Raw genomic sequence first — 27168 nt, forward strand, 5'->3', positions numbered from 1 at the left:
TCTGTACCTTCATCCCTCTTCCCCATAGCTACAGCCCTGAGCATGAGTTGTTGCAGTGTAACTCCTGGGCTTTTGGTGGTTGTCTACTTGTTCCATTATTTAGTGGCGGTGGTGATGATGATGAGATGGAGGTTGTATAGATTATTTTTTTGATTTGCACTAGAGCTCTTCTAAAGTTTTGTCAGAACCAGGAATGTCATTTGTTGAAGTGATCCTATGTTTTGAAGAGCAAATATTTTTCCTTTGATTTAAAAAAAAAAATATGGGAGAATTATAATGTTGTAGTTTGGAGAGAGGGATAATGGGTTTTATTTTGTATTTGTTGTATTTTATTGATGTTGTAAGCTGCCTTGATCTGATGGGAAAGGTGGGATAAAAATAAATCATCATTAATATTATTAATATTATTGAGAGTATGTATTTTCCCTGGATGAAGATTAACCTTCCATTTTGAAGCCAAGCCCTCCCTCCAGTCCATCTGCCTTGGTCCAGGCCTCGGAGGTAGAGAGGAACTGCTGGACCTCTTACCCTTTCCCGCCACCACTCCCTTCTCCTTCTGTGTCATGTCTTTTTAGATTGTAAGTCTGAGGGCAGGGAACTGTCTAACTAAAAAGATTGCATGTACAGCGCTGTGTAAATTTACAGCGCTTCATAAAGAAAGGTTAATAATAATAATAATAACTCTTGTTTCAGAATAAACAGCTGGACAAGCCAGGCAACTGTTTCTGAAGGACACAGTTGAGAGCAGGGTCCATCATGTCACTTGTCACAATACTGTATAATGGATTCCTTCCCCCTCTCCTTCCCTCAGGGAGGTAGATAACAGGGGCAAAGCCAAGCTCTAGACAATGAGGAAATGGAATTAGTCAAGTGTTCCAGTGCCTCAGGGCGACCAAAGGGCCTCCTTTTCCAGGCAGTGCCCTCCATTTCAGACTTCTGTCCAGGAGGAATCCCAAAATGCCCTCCATTTTGAGCATGACTAAGAAGCATGCATTTATGAGTGTTTTCCTTCAGTATACACACACATCTCAGGGTGTGTGTGTGTGTGTGTGTGCCTCGTTCCTCTCTTCTTCTTTTGTTAAGGATAGAAGAATGTATGGATCATTGAGCTAAGAAAATAGACAATGCATTGATGATGATGATGATGATGATGATGATGATGATGATGATTACTGAGACGGAATTCTTCTTTCTGCAGTTTGTTTTGAAGCATGGTGCTTGGAACAAGGGAAAGCACTTCTTAGTTAACTACCAATTAAGGGCTATGTTCATCACATTTACCCATAAATGCGAATTTCCTGCATCCTTCAGCAGACGCAGACACACATGGCCTGACCCTCTCTTCTTCCTTTGCTAAGGATACCAGAATCCTTACAAGGAGGACCCAAGTATGGCTCAGTCAGCTAAGAAAACGGACAATGCAGAGATCATTAGCCTCTTCTCAGGCAGGCAGGGAGGCCTCTCCTCCTCCTCCTCCTGGGCCCTCTCTCTCCTTCCTTCCTTCTTTCTTCTCCTCCTCCGAGGGAACTAGGCCGGGGCGCGTCATTGCCAGGCGCCCGTGGCGGCGGGCCTTTGTTGTGGCGGAGGCCGCCTCTTCCTCCTCCTCCTCCTCCTCCTCCTTCCTTCCCTTCAATTCCTCTCCTTCTTGCCGGGCGCCGGGGCCTATGTTCCAATGGCTGCCCGGGGCGCTGCGCTCCTGGCTGCTCCCTCCGCCCTCGGGCCCTTCTCGGCCCAGGAAGAGACGAAGCAGGTAGGCAGCCAGAGACTGGGCCCCGGGGGAAGGGAAGGAACCCCCTCAACGCGGCAGGGAAGCCCCAGAGGGGCGCCTTTCTGGTCGGCTAAGCCCCATAGGCCTTGGTAGCCTTTGCAAGGGATGGTAGCCCTCCTTTTAGGGGAAGCCCCAGAAGGATTTTAGAGTTGTATTGTTTCATTTCAAGGGAAGCCCCAGAATAAGCGTGCGCTTATTTCAAGGAGAGCTCCAGAGCTATTTTGACTGGTTTCACCTGTATTTGTATCTTGTCTGTCAGCTGGGACTCCTCGTTTCTTTCCAGCATCTTAGGCCTATTGGCAGAACTCATCTCTGAGATTGCTATTTTGCCCTTAGATTGGTTAACAAAGCCTTTTTATTCTTTGCCCCACTACCGCTTTTCCCGAAACTTCAGTTGCCATGACTCTTGGCACAAAGGGTTTCTGACCCGGCTTCGCTGGCCATTAATCCAGGCTTGTGTAGGTTTCATTGCAACAGGCCATGGCTGGTTGTGGGCTTTTTGTGTGATCCAAAGTCAGTACAGATGAGAGCAGGTAGTCAATCCCTAAATGAGTTGCCCCCGTTTTGTCCCAAGAAGAAGTGGCCTTCCAAGGAGAAAAGAATTAGGTGAACAGAGCCTTTGTTGGTCTCTTTTAATCCAAAGATTTTTGTTATAGAGCAACAAAGCACATGTTGTCTTGTTGGATACAAAGTTGTATTTTGCTGTGTTATGACTGGGCTAAAGTTCAAAGGCCAAAAAGTGTCTGTCCACACGCCACCAGATCTACAACGATAGCATTTCAAGTGGCAGCTTCAATAGAAGGTATTTGCAGGGCAGAGGGTTGAAGGAGCCTCCCATGTTTGTCTGGCATTGCAAAGTAGACAAATACAGATCAAGTCAAGCAGCCTTTGGGAGAACAGGTTTGCAGGCGATGAAGGAAGAGAACAGTAGTCAGGCTACTCTGGAGCTGATGGTTTGGGTATATCCCTCCTGTAGAGGATTGTTCCTTCAGGCTGCCTGAAAATGAGGGGATGCAACTCCCCCACAGACACACCAAGGGCAGTTAAATTAAAAGATACACACACTTCTATACTTTCTGTTACTATACAGTATTCTGTTACTGTTTAATGAGTTGTTAGTCAGCAAGGCTGTACAGTTGGCTCTCCACATTTGCAGCTTTGATTTTTGCAGATTTAATTATTTGTGGTTTTGATTAATATGTTCTCTCTAGGAATCATAGAACCATAGAGTTGGAAGAGACCGCAAGGGCCATCCAGTCCAACCCCATTCTGCCATGCAGGAAATCTCACATCAAAGCATCCCCATTGACAGATGGCCATCTAGCCTCTGTTTAAAGACCTCCAAAGAAGGAGACTCCACTACACTCCGAGGAAGGAGTGTGTTCAACTGTCGAACAGCCCTTACTGCCAGGAAGTTCCTCCTAATGTTGAGGTGGAATCTCTTTTCCTGCAGCTTGCATCCATTGCTCTGGGTTCTGTTCTCTGGAGCAGCACAAGTTAGCTCCCTCCTCAATATGGCATTAAGTATTTAAACAGGGTTATCATATCACCTTGTAACCTTCTCTTCTCCAGGCTAAACATCCCCAGCTCCCTGAGTCCTTTCCTCATAGTACATGGTTTCCAGACTCTCCACCATTTTAGCCACCCTCCTTTGGACACGCTCCAGTTTCTCCACATCCTTTTTAAATTGTGGTGCCTAGAACTGGACACAATATTCCAGGTGGGGCCTGACCAGAGCAGAATAGAGTGGAATCTCTAGGTCCTACAGTGCATCTCTGTCAGAAGATGACCATAGAGTTGTGCTGGAGAATCTAGAAGTTCCTAGAGAAAACACTTCTCCAGCCATTTATAGGTCCCTCCAGCATGAGTCTGTGATCAACTTCTGGCACATGTTGGCCATGGAGTTGCACTGGAGGACCTGGAGATTCCTGGAGAGGTGTTCTCTCGGGTAAAAAGAATAGTGGTTTTTTTATTTGTGGTTTTTCCACATTCATGGTGGTCCTTCACCCCTAATCTCAGCGAATGTGGAGGGACCATCAAACCAAGGAGAGAGGGTATAAGGAGGCAATGGCTGCAGTGGTTCTGATGGTTGTTGCCTCGATCAGGTTGTTATGAGGCAAGCTGCCTCATGCTACATATTGGCAACCCACATGTAGAGGATTGCTCCTTCATATCCCCTAGAAGGAATATTCACAGCGAGTATCAACCTTTTGTTTTGCTTCACTAAATGCTTTATTTCTTAAACAAATTTACCCTTTTCTCTTTGCAGTATTCAGTCTAGTCTGGAAAACCTTGAACAGAAGCAAACAAAAAGACAAAAACTTGGTAAATAATATCTGTTCAATCACTTTTCACCTGTTTTGGTTTCAGAATAGCTGCCAGTATGTCATGAAATAAAGCTTTGTTCTCAAGAACAGTGTGTGTCATCACTGCAGTATATCATCAAGTTGTTTTCACCTGTCTTTCACATCTGTCTTGGGGCTTACGTCATTTCCTAGCGTCTAAAACATACCGGTAATGGAGGTCTTGATTAATTAAAACCAAAAATTAAGTTAACTATAACTTTTAAAAAATGTGAACTTGGAAAGCCAAAATCTGTAAATTGACCAAAATATGAGACCGTTTAAAGTGTTTGTAAATAGGTTAGTGCAGGGATTTAATATATATATATATATATATATATATATATATATATATATATATTAATACTTGCAGCAGAGGGCTCTTTGTTCTTGGTCTACAACAGCAAAGACTTAAACAAGAACTTTAATTGCATAATTGATAGAACAATAAAGAAAAGTTCAGAAAAGGTACAGTTCCTAAACACAAATGCCAAATTGCTTATTTAGGTAGTAGTTCCTAGAGGAACTGCCTTTCTTGATGCTGGGCATGCAAGACCAAAGTGACTTGACCCTCAGTGACCCCTGCTTATGGAAATCAAAGTCTTGATTCTCTATATACACTTTCAGCAGCTTGATTGTGCCATTTCCTTTCCAGTGCTTGTGAGCAAAAGAGAGCATATTTCCACCAACGTAGATACAATTATAAATGACACTATTCTTGATGCTCTTTGAGACTCAGATCTCAGCTTAGTGTTAGTGCATAGTATCTTTTTGCTAAATTTATAAATTTCTTGAATTATTAGGGTTTTTACCTTATATAACATTTTTAAATACATATTTGAGAGTGTGTTGCATGCTCACTACATAAAGAACATTTTGCTACTCTAAAAGTTCTTGGAATCCATTTACATCATCCATTGGATATGTCCCCTAACAGAGAGAATTCTGATAGTCAATATTACATGAATGTCAGTACAATTTATGAATGCGTCTAGACTGATACACAAAATTTCTCAACACTGAGTCCCCCCCACCCCCTGTGATGGTGATACTTTCTTGTACTATATGAAATTTTGGATGTGGCTCTTCCTTTAGCTTGAATGCCAAGCTTCCTGGCTAAATTGATGTTTTATTTAGTATGATTAACTTTCCCTAGGTATTTCTGGTACATTGAGAAAGGGGATTGCCAGTTTAATCACACTACCATCCCAGTTGGCAGCCAAATATCTTCAGACAGAAGACCAGCATGCAGAAGTCAAAGATGAGGTTTGTTTGCTTTTTAAAGAAGATATGATCTGCTCATTCAAGACAAATTAAATGTATGGAACTACTGATTTGGCAGAGGGTGGGGTGGAATTGAGTGAATCAAAGTCAGTAATTCACATTCTGATCTAAAATACAGGTGTTCATCTGTTAATGAAGTAGATGTGTTCCTGGACATTACTTCTCTAACTGAAACTATGGTACTAAAGGCAGAAATAATAAAAAAGAGCAGTTCAATATGTTTCTGCATACTTTTTATCTAAAACTCACACTATGTACATGTGGGATGAAAAAACAGGTCAAGTGAACCTTACATAAGTAAAGGAAAAGTTTTTCTGCCTTCTAGAGACCATTTGAAAGCTTCCTCCAAAATGCATTATTTCCATTTTGATGGCCAGATTTATAGATCTATCCTCTCTCTCCTAACAAAAAACCCACCTTTGTCTTCATTGCACTGTTTACTGCAGACATGCTGCTGCAACTTGACACTGAAAATCTGTGTTTCTCTAGCCCTCCTTCATGGTGTTCCCAGTTTTGATGCTGCTAAAAACTTTCCACCTATTCAGAGAATAAGGAAAAATGGGAATGGGCAGGCATAAACGGACTTTGTAAAAAAGGGGTGTTTTGAGTCCCTATCACACTGCAGAAATAATCCAGTTTGAGACCGCTTTATCTGCCCTGGCTGAATACTAGGGAATTCTGGGAACTAGTTTTGTGAGGTATTTAGCCTTCTCTGTCAGAGAGCTCTAGTGCCACAATAAACTACTGTTACCAGGATTCCATAGCACTGAGCCAAGGCAATTAAAGTGGTCTCAATCTGGATTATTTCTGCAGTGTGTTTTGGCCCTTTGTCAGAAACTAAAACAACCATATTCCAGAGGAACTGTATGGGATTTGTACATTTGACATAATATTTATTTTTTCTTCAAGGTTTTTTCAAATGCTTCAAGTGGTACTTCTTCTGACAGGCAAATGGAACCTACCTCTGGGAAGCAAATGTCCAAGTTGGGTGAGTGATACATACTGTGACTATATTTCAGATCTAATTGTTCTAGCATGCCACCTTGTTCAATATTTTATAGAGTAAAAATACTTAAACATTGAAGTCTGCTAATTATTACACAATTTTGTTGATAGATGTTTTTCTGCATAGTTGTTATCTATTCATATATTCGCTTTATTTTTATTAGGATGAATTACAATGCCACAGAAGTACAGTAAGACCTTGTGTGTGTCCATTCTAGACCCCACTCCACAGATACGAAAAAACGCGGGACCTCAAGTCCTGCTGTCCGTAATGGCGGTTTAAAATTTGCTTAGTGGTCTGCTAGTTTCCATTTTTATAATGGAGATTAAAGGTGAAGTGGATAATTTGATGAATCTGAAGCCAGGGAAATTTTAAATTTTGAATTTGATTTACTATTTGTATTCCTGATTTGGTTTTTTGTTATGAAAGAAATCTGTTAGTCTATAAAGACTCCTTGTTTGGCTGGCTTTTATAAGTCAGCTGTGATTGGTGCTTTTGCACTACTTTCCCCCAACATGTTGCTTTGTTTATTGCATTTGTTTACATATGCAATAAACTTGGAGGCCTTCCAGAAAGAGGTTTCTTTCATTGTAAAGTCAAAGGCTTTCATGGCCGGCATCCATAGTTTTTTGTGGGTTTTTTGGGCTATGTGGCCATGTTCTAGCAGAGTTTCTTTCTGACGTTTCGCCATCATCTGTGGCTGGCATCTTCAGAGAATGCTTTGCCTGGAAAGTATATATACACCCAATTTTTCCAGGCAAAGCATTCTCTGAAGATACCAGCCACAGATGCTGGCGAAATGTCAGAAAGAAACTCTGTTAGAACATGGCTACATAGCCTGAAAAACCCACAAAAAACTATGGTTTCGTTCATGTTGCGCAGGCGGACTCCATTCAAGTCCTTATCTGACTGCTGAAGGCAGTAGATTCCACCAGAACTTATTTAGGCTTGTCACAGCTGAGTGGGGGTGGGGGTGGGTGTCTACTGCAAGTGTTATCTTAGTAGTTGGAGAGGCTGGAACCTTGCACAAACACTGTCTTTGATGATAGTCCATAATCTCCAGTTTCAGTACAAATCTCATGAGTATAATATTTGGCTTGATTTTCTGGACTTTCCTGTTTGACTTCCATCCCTTGAAGTTTGCCTCACTTAGCCTGATGAAAAGTTCTGGAGAACTTGGAAACTTGCACATTTTCAGTGCATTTTAACTGATGTTAATAAAGCTATTACCCTAATGGATGTTGATGCTAACTAAGGTGTTGCACAACTGCAACTTTCTCATGGATGAATGCAAGTACCTTTGTTTTTGTATCTTCATATGTGGCATTCATAATTCTTTTACCTCTTCTAAAGTATTTTTACATAACATAGACGAGGTTAGGCATGCTTTAGTCCTAGTGAAGTGGGACTTACCATATATACTGAACTATAAGTTGACCTCATGTATAATTCGAGGGCACGTTTTGGAGCCGAAATTATGGATTTTGATATGACCTATGGATAAGTCGAGAGTAAAACAGCATATAGCAAAGGATGAAGCAAAGCAAAACAATGTCAAAGAACTTACAAAATTCCAGCAGACACAGCTCTTTGTGGTCACTCTTAAGGTTGGATGGATGAGAGAGTAATGGGAATTGATACTTCCAGGATAGATTATACTGTTGCCTTTCACTAGGTATAGTTCCTTCTTTTAAATAAGAGTTCAGATATATTGTGGATAAGTTGACTCACTTTTGTAAAGTCAATTTTTGACCTAAATTTCTAGATTTATATATGTGTATATCCAGTAATAACTGACTTGCCCCATACATTTCAATGGGATTAAACTGGTGACCAGTTCTCTAAGGATCCAATCTGTTATTTTAAGGTTGACTTTGTATGTTTTTAAAAATAGTACATAAAGGTATTCACCTCACCCCTTTAAAGCTTGCTTGCACATTGTGTTTAGCTTTCTTATTTTGTTTTTCTATTCCAATGGTGGGGCAGATGCAGTCCATGAGTGTGACAAATCCCTTTACCAAGCTGACCCTTATCCTCCAGCCCCTAGGAATCCTGCCACTCACCCTGGCCTTGTTCCCTAATTTGCCTTTTTCCTGGATTGCATTTCTGGGCATCCAGTGTGGACAAGTTTGTGTATTAGCTTTCTGTTTTTTATGTGAAGCTAAGCATGAGCGCTCTGTAGTGCCTCTTCCACATGTACATATGGACCCCAAGAGCACTTTTTTGCAATCTCCACAAGTCACATGCACCCTAGTATATGGTTTTTGTTCTGCTTGGATTTCTGTCTCAATGTCCCCAAGCCTTCTGTTGAGTTGTGGGGCAATTTCACTATAAGGATTTATCTTTGTTTTTTGGGCTTTTTGGGCGGTTTTAGAGCCGGGGAACTACCCCTCTACAAAAAACAAAAACCTTTGGAAATGGCTTCTGATCACTTCCTGTTTTGGAAGACAGCCTCTCCTTGGAGAAGCTGAACAGGAGCCAAAACAGGAGGAAATTGCTACCCATATGCTCTATTCGCTTCAGTGGGACATCTTTTAGAAAATTAAATATTGGGAGGAGGCAGAGGATTGCAGCTCTCTGTGGTCTGATGAAGAAAGAGTGTGTGGCACTCCAGACCTTGGGTAGTTTTCCATCTCAGTTCTATAATGTAGTATGCTTCTGTTCTCTCTCTCTCTGTGTTTACCTGTAAGATCTACCGATATGGAAAGGCTCTAGAATAATGCAGCTTTCTCTGCATACCCTCTCAAGCCTTTTGCAGATTTTTTCTTTCCATTGCATCTTTTAGCAAGAGTAAGGGCTTTATCTTGACTTTGGCATAGGAGGCTGAAGTTCTGATAAGTCATAAGAACTTCAACCTCCTATGCCAAAGTTAAGATAAAGCCGTATTGTGCAGGCATAATAGATTGTATCTCTAAACTGCAAGCTGGAACATTGACCTGTAAATACATCTATTTAAGTTAGTAAATGCTTTTAGGGCCAATCTTAGAAGGGTATAATGTTATTTAGAAGTGGGAAAAAGGTTTGACCATTCTCTGAAATCAACACAAAACAGTTACCTACAGAATTTTTCTTGATAAATCTTACTGTCTTTTCCATAGATAAGAAAACTGGTTGTGGTACCAGTATGCGTCCAGATGTAGAAGTAGTATCTGACTACCACAGAGTTATGCCCTGTCTGAGGTAAAACCTTTTGCATGTACTCTGGTTTAATATATAAAGATTTAAAATTCTTAGTAATGGCCAGGAATTGAAACCTTTCTCAATGAATAATTCTGGAGAGCTTGTCTATAACTTTCACAGAGGTCAGCATCACCTTTAAATAATTTTAGGTTTAGCATTATGCTACATTATGGAAATATATGTGATACTGGAAGTGGCATGTAGTGCGTTATGCTCTCTGTTGCTCTGTTTTATTCACATTATATTGCTTGTTTGGATTTTTGTACCAGTATGATGTAAAGAAAAGCACAATGTGTGTTTAACAATACTCAGATGTATATTTCCCAGTATAATCTGTTGTGGCCAAATCAGCAACTTCCAGGTTTTCACAGTAAGTTTGACAATGAAATTCCCTTCCTCTTACTAGGTATGACTGTAGGTCTGGAAAGAATAGTAAGAGAAGTCGTAGTTCATTTCAAGAAGACTTGCTACCATGGGAGCTTGCTACTTATCAGCATAGGTTACAAGATTCCACTCTAGATGCTGGACGATATCTAAGGAAGCCTTATTATACGGTGGAAGAGGCAAGTCCAGATACATGTAATACTTGTATTTTAAAGTATCTTTATAAATTAGCTTGTAGAGAAATGACTACAAAATATTTAAATGTTGTGCTTGATCCAGTTATGATGAATAAACTGATTTATTTTGAACAAAATGTGTGTTAAGAGTGATCTTCAGCATTAAACTGAGAAAACATGCTTAGCATATGTTGCATATTAAAATTGTAATTCAATTTCTGTTACAATTCTGTATTCCTGGTACTTTAGATATTTTTCAACTACAATTGCCATTGTTTTCATCCAGCAGCCTGTGCTAGAGGGTACAATAGGCATTGTTGTCAAAACACATATGAAGGTCACCATGTTGAAAGAGGCTGCTATAAATACTTGGAAATGTCTTCCTTCCATAGATAGATGGGGTGTCTGTCATATATCCCATGATATAGTACCGTTAGTCTTACAGTTAGCCATTTGCTGCCATGAAGAAATATTTGTCCCTGGCATGTGGCATTTGTCCTACTCAAATGGGTATGTGCAGTTGTTATCATGCCCATTTTTTTTCCTTAATGAGACAAATCATACATGGTTATTATTGATCAGTCTGGTATTCCTGATTCAAGTGGTTACAGACATGGTGCTGGAAATATTGTTTGTTTGATTTGTTTATTGCTTTGGCGCAAACCATTATATAGTGCAAAGGCTCCGATTGACAAACTGAGCCTACTAATTAAATGTATATGTTCCTAGCTTGGAATTGTCTTCCAATTGGTTGGATTATTTGCAGTCCTTTTTTAAAATAGAAGATAATTGACCATGGTATCCTTCTGAAACTCCTGAGAGAGTTAGGAATGGGGGGCTCTGCCTTACAGTGGCTCTATTCTTACCTCTCGGGAAGATTCCAGATGGTGATGCTGGGAGACAGTTGCTCTTCTAAAAGAGAGCTAACATCTGGCATCCCTTAGGGCACCATTCTGTCTCCCATGCTCTTTAACATTTACATGAAGCCACTGGGTGAGATCATCTGGAGACATGGGATGGGGTGTTATCAGTATGCTGATGACATCCAAATATATTTCTCTATGTCTCGGGCTGTTTCAGTGACCAGGCATGGCATCTCTCCTTTGAATGACTGTCTGAGGTCAGTAATGGACTGGATGAGGGAAAATAGACTTAAGCTGAATCCAAACAAAATGGAGGTACTCACAATAGGTAACCCTAATCTGAGTATGGAGATATGCTCATCAGTCCTGGACGGGGTCACACTTCCCCTAAAGGACTGTGTTCGCAGCTTGAGGGTGCTCCTGGATTCTTCACTCCAACTATCATCTCAGATAGATGTGACAGCCAGGAGTGCCTGTCATCAGGTTTGGCTGATACGCCAACTGCGACCCTACCTGGAATGGGTGGACCTAGAAATGATTGTACACGCATTGGTAACCTCTCGTCTCAATTTCTGTAACGCGCTCTACATGGGGCAACCCATTTGCCAAGTTTGGAAGCTACAATTGGTTCAAAATATGGCAGCCAGACTGGTCGCTGGAAAATCGAAATTCGACCATATTACACCGATTCTGAAGTCTTTACATTGGCTGCCTATAAGCTTTTGGACACAGTACAAGGTGTTGGTTATTACCTATAAAGCCCTACAGGTACATGGCTTCGGTGCAGTTCACTTGAAGGAACGCCTCCTCCGATACACTCTTTCCCGCACACTCAGGTCCTCTGGGAAGAATCTATTGGAGCCAAAGAAAACTAGATTGGTAGCGACTTCCCAGAGGACCTTTTCAGTTGCTGTTCCGAAAATCTGGAATGACCCACCGGAGGAGATCCGTCACATAACATCTCTTGACACCTTCAAAAAGGCACTAAAAATGGATCTCTTCCAGCAGGCTTTCCCTGACTGACCGCCAAGAGGAACCGTACTATTAACTGTCTGAACGAATTCTCTCAAATTAAGGTCACTCTGGTTTAATACTAATGATTTTAATTGTGTTGTAATTGATTCTTATTGTTACTGCAGATTATATGATTGCATTGTTTTATTTTTCCTCTCGCCAAGGGTGGGAGGATTAGAGGGTAGTATTGTTTGGGGAATGTTTTGTCTGTCACTGTTTTTGTAATTGTTATTCGATATGCTGTTACCCGCCTTGATCCTCAAAAAGAGAGAGGTGCAGAATACAAATAAATATTTTATTATTATTTATTATTACAGCTTTTATATCAAAGTGGAGAATATTTATTATGACATTCTTCCTCCAATGAGTTCTGGGTGGCTTACAGAGATCATTCTTATACTTTTCTCTTCAATAGTCCAGTTAGGTAGACTAAGAAACACAGAGGGTTTTTATCTGAGGGTGTTATTTTTCTTTGTTTTAGTATTTTCATTATCTGTGAATGGCTGGCATCCTGCTGGATAGTGTCAACTAGTCTAGACACATTCTATCAGTTGTTGAACAGTGAGTCAACATATAGATAAATCAAACAGATTAAATTAGTCTAATCTAGTCAGGACTAACAAAGGGCTTGTGACAATGTGTGTTAAATTTGTGTAACAAGAGTGCTTGAGATGTTTAACACAGATCAGCTGTACCTTAAGTGTTCAGTAATCTGAGCATGCTTTTCTGAGCATCAGTGTTTTGATGAATCAAATAAAGGTCTACCTAAATAACCTAAAGGTTTCTGATCTTGGAAGCTAAGTGGGGTCAGTACTTTGATGAGAGACATCCAATTATATTATTTAAGAGGAAGGAACTGGCAACATGACCTCTGAGTATTCCTTTCATAAGAAACACCTATGAAACTCATGGGGTCACTGTAAGTAGACATGCAACTTGAAGGTACATATACACAGTTCAATAGTGTTTGCAAGACTCTCAGCAGGTAAAGTAGTGGGTGGGCAATCAGGCACCGGATGGATACTGGAGCATATTTTGGCTTCTGTCCACCTGTATTACGTATTTGCTGCATGTTCTTTCTCACAGTGTCTACTGTGTTGTCAAATTGTCAGTTGTTTGGTGGCTAGAGTGTTCTACTGTGTTCTCTGTAAAGCAACTAGAAATCTCAGTTTGTGCAAGAGGAAAGATGATGAGAGCCAACTATAATATCTGCAATTGATAACCCCTCTTCCTGGTTTTACATAACAATACCTAACCGGATCTCATGCAGCCTGGCCTGTGCAAGCTAATTCAGAAATACAGACTGGTTTCATTTGGATTTACTCTTAAGTATGAGTGGATAATGTAGGAATCCTAAGTTCTCTTAACCTTCCTTTCTCATCAGTACATTTGAAAATAATTGCAGGCTTAAAGGGTGATTAACCGACTGTCTTGACTATTGGGCTACTGTGGGATGCCCCATGTGTATTTTTAGAACAGCATAGATAGGAATTTAATTACTTTGATTGGTAGATAACTATTTTTTTTATTCCCTCAGGGAGTTCAGAATGAAGAACGAGAGAAATACAAAATGCTGCTGGAGCAAGAAAAAGAAAAAGGCTCTAAAAATAACTCCAGTCCCATAATAGCCAAGCACTTAGAGTAAGTTTCTATATAGAATAACATGTTAAAAAAAGCTCAGCATAAACTGGCTCAGTACTTTGTTGAAAATAGGACCAATGGACACTTCAAATGTCTCTAGCTTTTCTTTTGAAAAGTAACTTGGCATTTAGCATGATGAAACGGCCTAAGCTTCATAATTTAGCTTCATAATACTGTAAATTAGAAGTGTCATCATAATTCATAGGCTGGTATAATAATAGTGACTGCATTTACAAGTAACACTAAATCAGTATTCCTGGCTAAATAAGCTAGGATGTCCATGGTGGTGTGCACCCACATTTCCTACAATTGTGTTACTTCCTGCTCATAAGTGGAAAACAAACAAGCATTAGGCACTTAAACCATAGTTTTCTGTGGTATGTGAACTGAGAGCTTTAATTACCGTAAATATTTTTTTAAAAGCCAAGATCAGAAGCCAGCTTTAAACCAAGCTTTCTGCAAGCACTTAACCATTGTTTCTTGATTTCTGTTTCATGGGAAATTGTGTCTTACTGTTGAACCTTGGCATATTAGCTTGCTTGTAGAAATGGAGTGGCAAAGCTAAGTATCTGCCACTTTTGCACATTCTGATTGACTAAGCCAGAAGTTTTGACTTAGAGTAGAGGTGGGCAATTTCAGGTGGGGAGAGGACCACATTAGTTCCCCTGGAACACTTTGGAAGGCCACATATTTCCCCTGCGACCTCCAAACTTTATGAAACCACCATCTTGATAGTACAAGTGTAACAATAGAAATAAAATCTTTTCTGCAGTTTGTCAGGCTGTTTGGGGCCACAATTATGTTGTAAGTAAGGTGCATGTACCCTATACACTTCATTTCCCAGCAAAATTGATGCTAGTGGTGGTGGCATAAAGGAGCATAGAAAAAATATCAGTCCTTTTGGTACATACATTCCTCGCTGGCTGTTTTAGTTCTGGCGGTGGTACTTACAGGAGCAGGGAATTTAAAAATGTTGAAGGATACCTGTTGAATAATTTGTCTTGCAAAAGGGTAGTGCAAAACATTTGAGCCTGTGCAATGAGAGGGGAGGATTTGTTTCATCTGGGAGCCAAGCTGCAAGTTGAGGGCTGCATTATGACAGGGGGTATGTATTAAGAGCACAAAATGCAGGGCCAAATCAAAGTGGGTGGATTCAAATATTTGATTGTTATTCCACTAACCAAACAAAAACACAGATTAATTCTGTACATATTATTTAGAAGTAAGTCTGGATAAAAAGATTTCAAAGCAAAGCACAGTTCAGTTCCCTGTGTGTCTATGAAATATTAAGTCCTGCAAGTAATACATTTTAGGTATTTCAATTTCTGGTCAATTGTATTCATATTTACTCAGAATATACTTACACATTAAATACCATGCTAGGTAATTCCTGTGGGCTGACTGGATTTAGCCCACATGACCACCCATATCAGAAAACCAACACCCAAGTCCATGGGGGCATATTGTTTTTGTTTAAAAAATGTGCAGCTACTCTGTGAGTGTTCTCCCTTCGGACTTTTTTGTGGTTTATGAAAACTGTGTTAATGGATATTTTGTTTCAATATCAAAGAAATGTGGTCAGTATTAAATGCTTACTGCACAGCTGGAGCTTGTGAATTGTATTTTTAAAAGTTGAACTTTACCTTTATTCTTTTGAATGTGTTCAACCAAGCGTGCATAGTTACTCCCATGGATCATTGAGTGGAATGGATGTTCCTTCATTTGAGACACCAAGAAATGGTAAGTAAATAAGGACGTACTTAGTTCAGCTTTGTATAAAGGTGCATAACAGTAGTCTTTATGGCCAGTTTTACATCTTAGGAATGAAAAGACCAGTGCATGCATCTTCACAGTGAAACAATAGTATGGCACGTGGACATATATGAAGAAACTTCCCAACCTTGGCCCTTTTCAGATGCACATTTTTTCCTTTCCTTGTTAGAGAAATGGCAATGCGTGAATTAATTCTGGAAGGAAAAAGCTCTAGTTAACCATAAGAAAAGATTTGCAAATTATAGTCTGTGCCCCTTACCACAGCTATTTGGCAAAAAACATTGTAAAGTATAGGTACTAAACTCTTTGCATGTGTCTCTACAGTATAGAAATCATCAGCATTTTATTAAGAAAGAAACAAAAATGTAGTTTTTGTCTTAAAAGAAATAATTGTGGTCAAACTGCAATTTCAAAAGAAATAGTTCAATTTTTAAAAGTTCATAGACATGATGTACAGTTGACTACCGTATATAATCATATATAAGTCTAGAAAATTTAGTGAAAAAAATTGACCCAAAAACCTGTGTTGACTTATTAATGGGTCAATGTAAGTACTATCCTTATCAAAAAAAAGGCACCATCCCCTTCTCTGAGTAAAGTGGTGAAAGGCAAGAACTTAGTCCACCACAAGAGCACCTAAAAGAAGCAACAACCCCCTCTATTTTCACCCCATAGCTTCTCTTCTAATCTTTTTGAATGCCTGGATGGGAAAATGGCAGCGGTGACAGCTTTTTGGCTATTCCCTTCAAAGGAGTACCGACAGGAATCAGGCTCTGAAGGACTTGAATAAGACATTTTATTTATTTAAGGAATTTATATTCCACCTTTCTTCCAAAATGGGATTCAAGACATACATTTGTGTATGTATGTCAGCTTTGCTGGGTTAAAATCCAGCAAAGATAACCACATTAAAGTTAAAGATTTTAATCACTACTAACGTAGTCGCCATTTTCTTTGCTTTGCCTTTTCATCCTTTATGACATTTTCTTAGCTCTACACATGCCTGGTCACCTCCCACCCCCCATACCATTGCACAGTCACCGTAGTTTCCTCCTCATGCATCCAGCCCTTAGGGTGAGCACAAACAATTATGCTTGCCAGCGAGTAAGTTCTTTGACATTGTTTTCCTTTGCATGGTTCTTTACATCTTTTGTTATGTACCCCTAAATTAGATTTTGTAGTGCTCACACTAATCATATCAAAATATATAATTTATTATCTTATTTAATATACTTGTATCAGAATCAAAAACTGTGTGTGTGTGCAAGGGGGGGGAGTCTGACCCTAGTGATAAACATATACAGAAAAATAAAAAATATGGAAAAATCAATACATTTTATATTAATATGTTTTGTGTCAATGTTTATATAGCTGGCTTGTCACACACACTGTGTGATAATCCTTCCCCATTTTTATTATTCTTTTGATAACTTTGTAGATTAGTTATACACTGAAATTGCTTTCTGTCCTGGAAAGGGAGGAAGAACTGTTGCAACAATAACATGAAACTTAAAATAGGAAACTGTGCTTTCTGGAGTAATTATTAAGAGGTAAAATAGTATACATGTAAAAGGCAGCCAACATTACATAACAAGACACTTTTAACATAACATTATTGTGCTGGTATAACAACTGGTGAATTACTGTGTTCATTGTATTTTTAAGGTGTTAGAAACATTGGTCTCTTGTGCTCTAACAGAAATGTAAACAGGTGAGTGAAAAACCTACATGGAGCTAATTGATTTCCCCCCATTTGTTTGTGTTGGTTTAACTTTGAGCCTAGACAACAGTAATTTTACAGTCCTTTGTAGGAGATAATTTATGCTTTTAGACTTCAATCAGCATTAATTTATCCAGAAGAGAGCAAATCTTATACTCAATGGATGTAGAGATAACCCAGATGCTACAAAACAGAATGTGAGCCATTGCAATCAGTGGCTCTATCAATCTGTATTTTCTCTTCCTCTCTCAGCCTTGAATATTTTGGGTCATAAAGAGGGAGAAAGGACCTGGCTGGGATGAAGTAAGATGAAATGAGCCATAATATTCCTCCTCTTTTGCTAGACTACACCATCATGTGTGCTCTTACAGTTTATTAGGTCAATATTTTTATGCCCGAAAACACAATAGATAAAATCCATTGAAATTTCTGTGTCAGTGGATCTGGGAAGAGGGGAGTCCTGTTCCCCACCCCACTGCAGTCCCCTGCCTGCCCTCAAAATGTGTTCTGGAGTTTGGATCTTCCAGACCAGATTTTCAGGGACCTACCAAGGAATGCAGAGTTGGAGATAATTCTGTTGCACAAGATCTCCACTCACTTTACATTGGCATCTGCCCAATAGATATACCTTTAATTCTTCAACTTTGTGCTTCATTTTTTCTGTCTCATAGCTTTCTAGTCAAGAAGCTCTGCATCATGCTTACAAAACCTTAAATGCTTAGTCAAATGCCTTTGATTACCTTACCATAATTCTTTTTTACGCAGCAGTGCTTATGTAGTCCTTCTCTGTTTGTCACTTCTGTATTTGATGGATGAGCTGCTGATCCTGATGGGCTTGTGCAGTTTGTCTTTGCTTCATGCTTTGCTACTACTTTGTACAGGAAAGTGAGAACACTTTATTGGGAATAAAATGCCAGCAAGACAACATCCTAATAGAAATAGTGCTTTCATCTCTGCTTTGGTATCATTCATCCCACTCAGATCGTGTTAATTTTTGCTTCTCTCAGCTTAGCAACATCAGACAGATCTTCAGAACCTGACAAGATAGTGGTCCAGAAAAAAAAGGTACATATCCTTCTGTATATAATAGTTGAACATAGGGTTGTTTAGAATCCACTTTTCAGTGAAAGCTGGCTTCTGAAACAAATTGCATCAGGTGAAATCCATCACAATACTGTGTAAAATACCAGAATACCAGGGGAAATCATGGTAAGAGGTCTTGTTTTGGGTTGGGTTTTTTAGGTTTTGTAGTGCTCATGCTAGTGTTGCTAGCTGTGATCTTGTGTACTTATAAACTTAACTGAAGTGATAAAGGCACTGTTTGTGTTTGGCAATTATGACAGCAGGCTTGTCATCAATGTCTTTTCCTTTTCCCTCCACCATTCAATTAGGCCCATGTGTCTCTCTATTTTATTTTATTTTAATTCACAAGCTAGTACTTGTACATAACTCAAGAGTTCATTGAATATGCAGAAACTACCAAGCCGGTGAGGCAAAGAATATCTAGTTCCATGTGGGAAAGAATGTTAATGATAGCATGGGGATTCTCTTCCTCTGGTAGCTTGAATATACCTTTCCTGTCACAGACTTACATTTCACAATGCTACATTGTCTCTTTTAACAGTGTAAAATGCAGCCCTTGGCAAATGATTTATCAGAGGAAGTGTCACTTAAGTTAAACCTGGGACAAGAAGGATCTTCTGACAGAAGGCACTGTGTAGTTCAAGTAGAAGAACAGAAATGTCTAAGCTTGGACATGACTACAGAGTACTTTCCAGACCTGACAGAGGTAGTATTCTTGTAAAGTTGCTTGGGATAGGTTCCAAACTTACTTTAATTCATAGTATACAAAACTTCTATGATATAAGCAAACTCAGTTGATTTTACAAAATCTAAAACTGTTAATTGACCTCAGTATGAATGTTTGTAAGAAATAAACATTTCCTAGTCTTTTAAAACTTTTGCCAAGGATTTCTCCTTCATCAGAATTGTCAGTTTGCCCATTTCAGCAAGTTCTTACATCTTCATGAACCAATAATACTGGGAAATTCAATTTGGTTCTGGTACTCCTTGATTTAAGAAGTTCATTGTATAAAACTTGCCCCTTCTAGGATATGGAGCAAGAGATCGCAAATGTGCTAAGTTATGGCCAAGAAGATGAAATTCTGACAAGTGCCTTCAAGCTGAATATTACAAGGGGAGACATTCAGACTCTAAGAAACCAACATTGGCTCAACGATGTGGTAAAATACAACTTCTCAATACTAATTAAAACCTGGTTAGGGCTTTGTTATTGAAAGTGCTGTAAGGCTTCATAGGCTAGTCTGGCTTTATTTAGAAACCCTATCTCAAATATTTGAACAATCTTGGCTTGCCAGAAATATCAGTATTCTTGAATTACGATTTTTTTCCCCAAAATATTTTTTAAATAATGAATTTTAAAGTTTGTCTTGATTTTTTAAAATACAGTGGACCCTTAACTTACATGGGGGATCTGTTCCAGACGCCCCTTGCATAAGGTGAAGCATTGTTACTGAAATCCCCAAAGTAAAAAGATGTGCATTAATGCTTCTTTTTGACCACTTTAATGGTGGGTTTTGTGTGACGTCATGTGATATCGTTACACATTATGCAATTTCTCCAGGATATTCACAGTATAAACTCCCGATCACCTTCATGTGATAAACTTCAGGGACAGGTTCATGAGGTCTTAAAACCAAGGCATTCTAAGCCAGTAGGAGGCTTGAGTCAGAGAATTGGAAACCGAAGAGACCACAGGGGGTCCGGTTGAGTTCCACCAGCACCTGAACACTTGGCGATTAAAACGTATGAGTGACCATAGTCCCTCTCATCTGTAGTGGCATAGCCCATTCTGACCTTACTAGTTGGAGGAACACTATGGAAAAGGCATTTTCCTTGATGGATAGGTGTCTAATCTGTATTCATTTCCTTTTTGATTTCTTCCAATTACAGGTTATTAATTTCTATATGAATCTTTTAGTGGAAAGAAATAAAAGACATGGATTTCCAGTTCTTTATGCTTTCAGTACTTTCTTCTACCCTAAGTTAAATACTGCAGGCTATAATGCTGTAAGAAGATGGACCAAAGAAGTGGACTTATTCCAACATGATATGATTTTGGTGCCAATTCATATAAGGGTACATTGGGCATTAGTGGTAAGTATCTTTTACCTATTCCACATTTTTTCCAGCAAGGAATATAGATGGCTGAGTGTTCCACTTACGTATTTCTTTTAATTATAGGTTATAGATATGAGGAGGGAGACCATCAAATATTTTGATTCAATGGGTCAAAATGGCCACAAGATCTGTATGAAATTGCTGTAAGTTGTTTGCTGATAAAAATTCACAATTCAGGGTTGTACCAATCAAGGGGGGGGGGGGAATGCCCTGAGTGCTTCAATAAGAGAGTCCATTGTTGGCTGGGGTGGCAGGAAGGGAGTTTGCCACTGAGGAATTTGCCACTGGGTGCAAGTGGTAGGAAAGCTCCCTGGGGTACAGCAGGTCAATGAAGCGTGGTCTGGCTAAGGAAACAGCAACAGTGAATCATAAGGTACATTCACAGCTGGCAAATACAGGTGCTGTTTACTTAGGGTTGCCATAGTTCTCTTCCACAAAACTGGGACAAAATGTAGAACATTCAAGAAAAATGGAGGACACAAGCGACTAAAAGTCAAAAACATTAATGTAAGTCATGCTCAAAATGGAGGAGATTTTGACATTTTTCCTGGACCGAAGGTTGAAATGTAGGACATGCCCTTTAAAAAGTAGGATGTGACCTCCTTCCCAAACAAATGTCCTGGTCCTCGGCCTTCCTTTGCTTGGCCTAAGGGAGGGCGGGGGGCTCAGACCCAGGCAGGATCATGGGGGTCTGCTGTAGGCAGCTGGGGGTGGCCTTCCCTAGCCTCTGCCACCACAAGAGTAGCTGGGGGTCTTTCTCAGGGCCCAGAGCCCTGGGCTGTGGCTCCTCCTCCCCAAAGAAGGCCCACTCACTGCCTCAAAAGAGGAAGGGGGACAGTGGGGACCCCAGTTCTGGTGGAGGCCCCCAGGCTCACCGCCAAGAGGAGAAGAGGGGCCCCATCAGGCTCAGACTGACCAGCTCTATTCCCCCAGAAGGCTGTGGGGCAAGTGAGAGGGGGGTGAGGCTGAGGTCGGGCCCTGGCTGGGGCTCCCATGCCAGGGGGGTCCCCTTTCCTCCCTCCCGGCCATTGCCCGGCGGTAGAGGAGGAAGCTAAGAGTCTCTTAATCTCTGCTTGTTGTGAGTCCCTCCCTGACCTCGAGCCTTTTCCTGCCTTCCTTGGGAGGAATGGGGGGCTGTGAGGAGCACGGTGAGGGTTGACTGCCCCTGAGGCTGAGAGATGTGACCCACCCGAGGTCACACTTCCATGGCTGAGCGGTGATTTGAATCCAGCTCCAGCACTCAAAAAATGATGCTACACCAGCAGAAGATGCTGGGTTCCTATTCCCCAAAACCCCAGGGGTTAGTTCAGACCTGGCTTTAGATACTCAGGTGTCCCCCCAGGTTCTAGCGCTCCCCTTGCTCCTGACCATTGGTGCAGTCTTTCACAGTTTTGCATGACTCACTTGTTTCAGCACCTCAGCCTCCCCTCACTGGACTTTCACGGTTCACCTATGTTTACTCCATCCCTGCCTCTCAGGGGCCCATAGGAGAAGGTGCTGGATGGCAGCAGTTCTGTTGTGTGCCCTTTCTTGGACCATTCTCTGGATGACATAGTGCTATTTCCCATGTGCCAGCATATGTTGCAGGAGTTCTAAAGACCAAACGTCTTTTCAGTTACAACTGTTAGCTCCTGTGTCTCCACATCAGTTTTAAAAATTCCTGCCAAGCAATGTATTTAGCCTGTACATGTAGGAAATTAAATATCTTTGAAAGTAAGATGTAGAATACTCAATAGAAGCAAGGTGGCAGAAGGCCATAGTGTGTTGGGTTTGACATGAGCGCTGTATGCCTTCCCTCCATATTGATAATACAAAGTGTTAGTCAAAATGAACAACTATTACAGTGTTTCCACTATTAATCAGAATGACCACAAGAAACTATTGGCATCAACCAAGTTGACCAGACCTGTTACACCAGGGTCTACTTTTTCATCTTGACCCAAAATGTTTGATACTGACAGCTTAGACACTGATAGCAGATTGTTAAGACAGCAGGGCTACACAAATGTAGTGCTGGCGTGTAGGAATCCATCCACTCAGAGAAATTTACAACATGAAATGGAGAGTATTTACCAAATGTCAGGTCAGTGACATTTTAGTATTTTTACAAGAAGTGGAAAAATGTTTAAGACCAAATACATGGAAAGGGCAAGTAGCAACTTTGCCTACGATAATTAAACAGAAGGTGAAGCTCTGTCATTGCATCCTAACATTAAAAGTTTTTAAAGGGGAACAACCATAAATGCACCACTGACCTTGCACAGGTTTCCTATTTGGGAGCTTCATTTGGTAATGAACAGGTTGACAATGCCCCTGTTTGAGCTGATTAAGGAGACTTGGTTAAGACTTGACTTTCAAAGTCAATAGTGGCCATTACATCTGCTAGAAAGCAGTCTGCTAGCTGACTGCTTTAACAACACACCCAAGTCTGTGCACTTGCAGTCAAGACAAGTTGACATTGACAATCCAGCCTTTCTGCCAAAATGTAGACTGAATAAAGGGTTGCATCAGTCTATAAATTTACTGGGCTTTTGTCTGAATCTAACACATGCATTGGATAGAAGGTGCTACACATTGGATGTAAGAAGAGTAGCAAAAACACTACATTTAGAGGACTATAGCAGTCAGACAAAGAGAAGTGCTGTTAATTTCCTTCAGTCCAAAACCATATAGGGAATAAGGCCGCTAAGGTACAAATTGCACAGTGGTTGAAGGCTTGCATTTTTTAATGCTATGACTTGGTTAACATTCCTTGACTGCAGAATGTGTGGCCTCATTCCAAATAGTCCATGGCAACTAATACCACATATATAGATTTGAGGATGTTTGCAGTGTGGTAGGGTGAGAGTCTTCAACTTTTGGGTGGAGTGTTTAACACTCAGTTCGGTAATTTACAAGGCAGCCACACCCACTCAGTAGAGGGATGCTTAGGTGTATCTCATTAGTAAGTGGATTTCTCCTTCATACCATCCAAAGAATGAGGGGTTGGTACTTACCATGAAGGTCATTCTTGGATGGCCCAGAGGAGCAATCCACCTCTCCCTATTTGTTCCTGCATGGGCAGAAGCGTAAGAGCTAAGTACAGAGAAGTAGGAAAAGAATGTAACAAATTCTGTTACCTCAACAGATTCTCTCCACTTCTTACTTTTTTATACTGTCTGTGTTTTCATTGATAATAGTTCATTTCATATTTATTACTGAAAATAATTATGCTGTAGACAAGGGAAGATGTCACATATGATAGGTATGCCACTGAGATATTTTTTTCATTTTGTTCTTATCATGCTTCCTAGCAGGAGAGCTCTTAATATCTATATAATACCTCTAATTAAAGCTGAAAAGACTTCTTTGTCAACAAATGACCAAAGTCAAGCATTCTCTGATGTATCAGATTAATACCATACCAATCTCTAATGTATTTCTCAGTGCAAGACATTCAGCTTAGTTTAATTATTAAATGAATGAATTCACTTACCTTTTCTTCATGTTCGTTACAGTAACAGGATGAAAGCTTTTGTCAGTAGTAAATTATTTGCAATAGCTTTGCTACATAAAATGGCTATTACATTGGTGCAAAGCAGTCTTCATGCTCCATTTTAGGGTGTGCAATTCAAATTGTTTTTGGTTTACTCTGGTGAAGTAGGATTATTAAAAATGTTTATCATGCAAATTTTGGTAACTGTTCTGTGTTTGGAGAATATTAACTCATATTTTATATTTTTATTCAACAGGCAATATTTGCAGGATGAAAGCAAAGCCAAGAGAAATGTGGACATTAATGCTTCATCGTGGGCACTTTATAGTATGAAACCACATGTAGGTTGCAACCACTTTCTGGGTTTTACAGTTCCACTGCGCATCTCAACTCATGTTTTATAACCCTCAGGTTTCATTTGTGTTTAGGGAGTGTTCAGGCTTTGTTCAGCTGCAGAAATCCTGCATATTGCCAGAACAAGTTCCTAGTCTAGACACCAGTTACAGGTGCACTCCTGCAACTAGTGCTTTTGCTGTACACAGCTTCCCCTGGCACACTTGCCAGGATCAGTGTGGCATTGTGTGTCCTTTGTCTTCCTGTGTTAGGTAAAGTGTAGGATGGATCCTACTATATGGGTCTTATACTATGTGCACTATTGGCTTTCTCAGTTGGGAGGGCAAATGGCATGTTGGGGTAGAATTCTGCTCTTATGTTCAGTCAGTAAAAGGTGGTAACAGTGGGATTGCCCTTCCTAATGAGAAGGCCAGTAGCTCATGAAGAATCTCATTCCTTTGGAAGAAGTGACTTGGGGAAGAGGTAGGACCCTTCATGGTTTAGAGGTCTGAACCACAGTTTCTTGTTACATCTAAAATGCAACCTGTCACTGTAAAGAAGCCATAGTCGAAGTACCAAAAGTAGGTATGTGAGAAGAGATCCTTGGGAGTGTGTGAGACCAGTTTTGTGAACCATGGCTTGTAAACCATTCTGTCCAAGCTGATCCAAAGTGTAAACTTTGAAAGAGCTAAGCAGTGCATTTACTGAAGGCTTTTTATAGTGCTGCTTAAATGGGTACTCAAAGCAATATAATGTTAAAATCTCTAAATCATAAACTTTACTCAAAGCTTTACTTTAAAGCAGCTGTGGATAAAGTGCAGTTTGTTGAAACATCTCAGGATGTCCTTACTTTTAAAGTCAAGTATTTCTAAGCATTATAGTCAATGTTGTGTCAATATAACTGAAAAATGGAAAATGCAATAATTTCAAACTCATTTGCTACGTCAGGAAAGTGGTCTGTTGTAGACTGGCAGTATTAGAGACTTCTTAAGGTTCAGTAAACTGCTATGTAATATAAAACAACAAGGAACTAATTGATGCATCTTTCTGTTTCCTTCATGCCCTCAAACTTAGGAAATTCCACAGCAGTTGAATGGCAGCGACTGTGGAATGTTTGCTTGTAAATATGCAGATTTTATCTCCAGGGATAAACCCATTGTATTTACACAGGTGAGTATCTTGGAATATTAATAACACAGGGGTTTGTGCATTGGCTCCCACAAAAAGAAATTTTGGCTAAATGAATGAGTTCTAAATTTTTCTTCTTTTTACAGTGTCACATGCCTTATTATCGCAAAAGGATGATATGGGAGATACTTCATCAGCAGCTACTATGACACAAGTTCTCAGGCCTACAATGTACATGCACATATCATCTGGTGATGAAATAAGTTATGTTAGCTGTCTTGTATCTTTCTCATAACAAGATTCAAAGGACTCTCTTGTCTGGATATCATTGCAGACAATAAAGCATGCTTGAGAGCATGTACTTAACTTGAACCCTTTTTCTCTAAAGGGCTAAGCATGGGTTAAGACAGAAATTCAGCTGAGTGAGTGTATGCTCAGATTGGTGAAAAACTATCAAGGAACATTGAATGAACATTGTTTGACCTTAGTGATGTGAAAAGCCATGTATTACCATCTTCGCATGTTGGGTTGGTTCCTAGTGTAGTTGTGATTTGAGTAGACACACTGAAGTCAGTAGGGCTTGGATTAATCATGACTAACATGTTCCACTGATTTTAAGGAGTCAGAGACATGGCCAAGTCTGGATTCAACCCATTGGCTTTGGTTGGTCAACATGCTTTGGCCATATTGTTTCCTGGGTTCTTCCAGGACATCTGCTCTGGGCAAACTGTGGGCAGGAAAACTCAGAAGTTGAGCAGGACATTGGCAAGCAAGGCAGAAAAAGTGTATGAACCTGTGGTGTGTTTATAATCCTCTAGTCTAAGCCAAGACCTCTTCTATTGTAAGATGGAAACTTTTTTCGTAATTGGATTTGTAATGATTTTGAAAGATGGAAACTCCATTTTGATTTGCAACAAATCCATACGTAAAAGCCCTAGATAGGGTTATTCTTAATTTAAAAGTATTATAATTTTATATGAGACTATTTATTTGTATTGTATTTAAATAGACATGTTGAAATTCTGAAATACTTTCATGAACTAAAAATAGAAATAAATATTTATCCAGTAATCCTGTTTTAAATTAATGTGAACAGTACTGTTGCTTTTGTTCAGAAAAAGGTGGCATAACAAAAGTTAGTGGAGTAAAATTAATCAGCAAATGGGTGAAATAAAATATTTTTTCCTAGATTTAGTGTTAAATGACTTAATAAAACTTATGGATGGAGGATAGCAACTCTAAGCAGTTTCCAATTCACAGTATCTGCATGCCTTTTATTAGGATAAATTGTTGCATACAGTAAAGGAGAAAAAGTGATGTTGTGTCTGCAAACTGAATGTTAATGGGTTGTGGTCTTGAGTACAGAACATGATGAAAAAACCTTATGTCCCTCTTGTCTGGTAGATAATCGGCTTGTTTATCATTACAGAAACAGAAAAGAATTGAACATTTAAAGACAAGATATTTAAGTGGGAGGAATTTGCTGGCAGGAGGCAGTGGTGTGAATGTGCGTATATGCTATATGTTGGGTATAGCTTGATAATTTTGGAGGAATTCCCACACTAAATTACTGCTTTTATACGCTTACAAAAACTTTAATTGATGCTGACAGTTGAAACAGAAAACTTGCCCCTATTCAGGAACACCTTTAGCATTTGTGTGGCTCTCTGTTATCCAGTGAGGCATTCATGCAGCCCCCAGGTCTCCGGCAGTTACCCATTCCTGTATTAAAACAGGGATGTGTCCTAAGTGGAAATATGTTTGAAGGGAATTATTCTATAACAAAGCAACATTTTTGGCAGGATTAAATTTGATACACATTGGCCTGTTACAGACTGCCAAAATAAAGCTGCTTCGGGTCTCTTTGTAGGTATGCCATT

The 27168-nt window shown here is 39.8% G+C and overlaps 2 protein-coding genes across 5 annotated transcripts in view; one reads left to right on the plus strand and one right to left on the minus strand.

The window, feature by feature from the left end:
• C3H3orf70 (chromosome 3 C3orf70 homolog) overlaps positions 1-27168 on the minus strand; it is a 362205-nt gene that overhangs the window by 164634 nt on the left and 170403 nt on the right. The window lies entirely within an intron of this gene.
• SENP2 (SUMO specific peptidase 2) lies at positions 1552-26476 on the plus strand. Of its 4 annotated transcripts, none has more exons than XM_042460549.1 (17): positions 1553-1750; positions 4038-4093; positions 5267-5376; positions 6304-6382; positions 9499-9580; positions 9987-10143; positions 13555-13658; positions 15331-15398; positions 17097-17142; positions 18159-18216; positions 18776-18940; positions 19263-19394; positions 20218-20328; positions 20416-20495; positions 24084-24168; positions 25235-25330; positions 25435-26476. In XM_042460549.1, the coding sequence occupies exons 1-17, from the start codon at positions 1665-1667 to the stop codon at positions 25495-25497; spliced, it is 1578 nt and encodes a 525-aa protein (XP_042316483.1). In that variant the 5' UTR covers positions 1553-1664; the 3' UTR covers positions 25498-26476. The 4 variants fall into 4 exon arrangements, 3 of the variants coding, with proteins under 3 accessions (XP_042316484.1, XP_042316483.1, XP_042316482.1); XM_042460548.1 differs by having other exon boundaries at positions 1555-1750; positions 20125-20328; XM_042460550.1 differs by lacking the exon at positions 18776-18940 and having other exon boundaries at positions 1552-1750; positions 20125-20328.

The sequence above is a fragment of the Sceloporus undulatus genome, chromosome 3, assembly GCF_019175285.1.
Source record: "Sceloporus undulatus isolate JIND9_A2432 ecotype Alabama chromosome 3, SceUnd_v1.1, whole genome shotgun sequence".
Lineage (NCBI taxonomy): Eukaryota > Metazoa > Chordata > Lepidosauria > Squamata > Phrynosomatidae > Sceloporus > Sceloporus undulatus.

What these genes read in the sequence shown, in the direction of transcription:
- SENP2 (XM_042460548.1), top strand. Translation starts at nt 1,665, where the DNA reads ATGTTCCAATGGCTGCCCGGGGCGCTGCGCTCCTGGCTGCTCCCTCCG. An exon ending in CCCAGGAAGAGACGAAGCAG is followed by an intron (nt 1,751 to 4,037) that starts GTAGGCAGCCAG and finishes TTCTCTTTGCAG; the next exon opens with TATTCAGTCTAGTCTGGAAA. An exon ending in ACTTTCCAGACCTGACAGAG is followed by an intron (nt 18,941 to 19,262) that starts GTAGTATTCTTG and finishes TGCCCCTTCTAG; the next exon opens with GATATGGAGCAAGAGATCGC.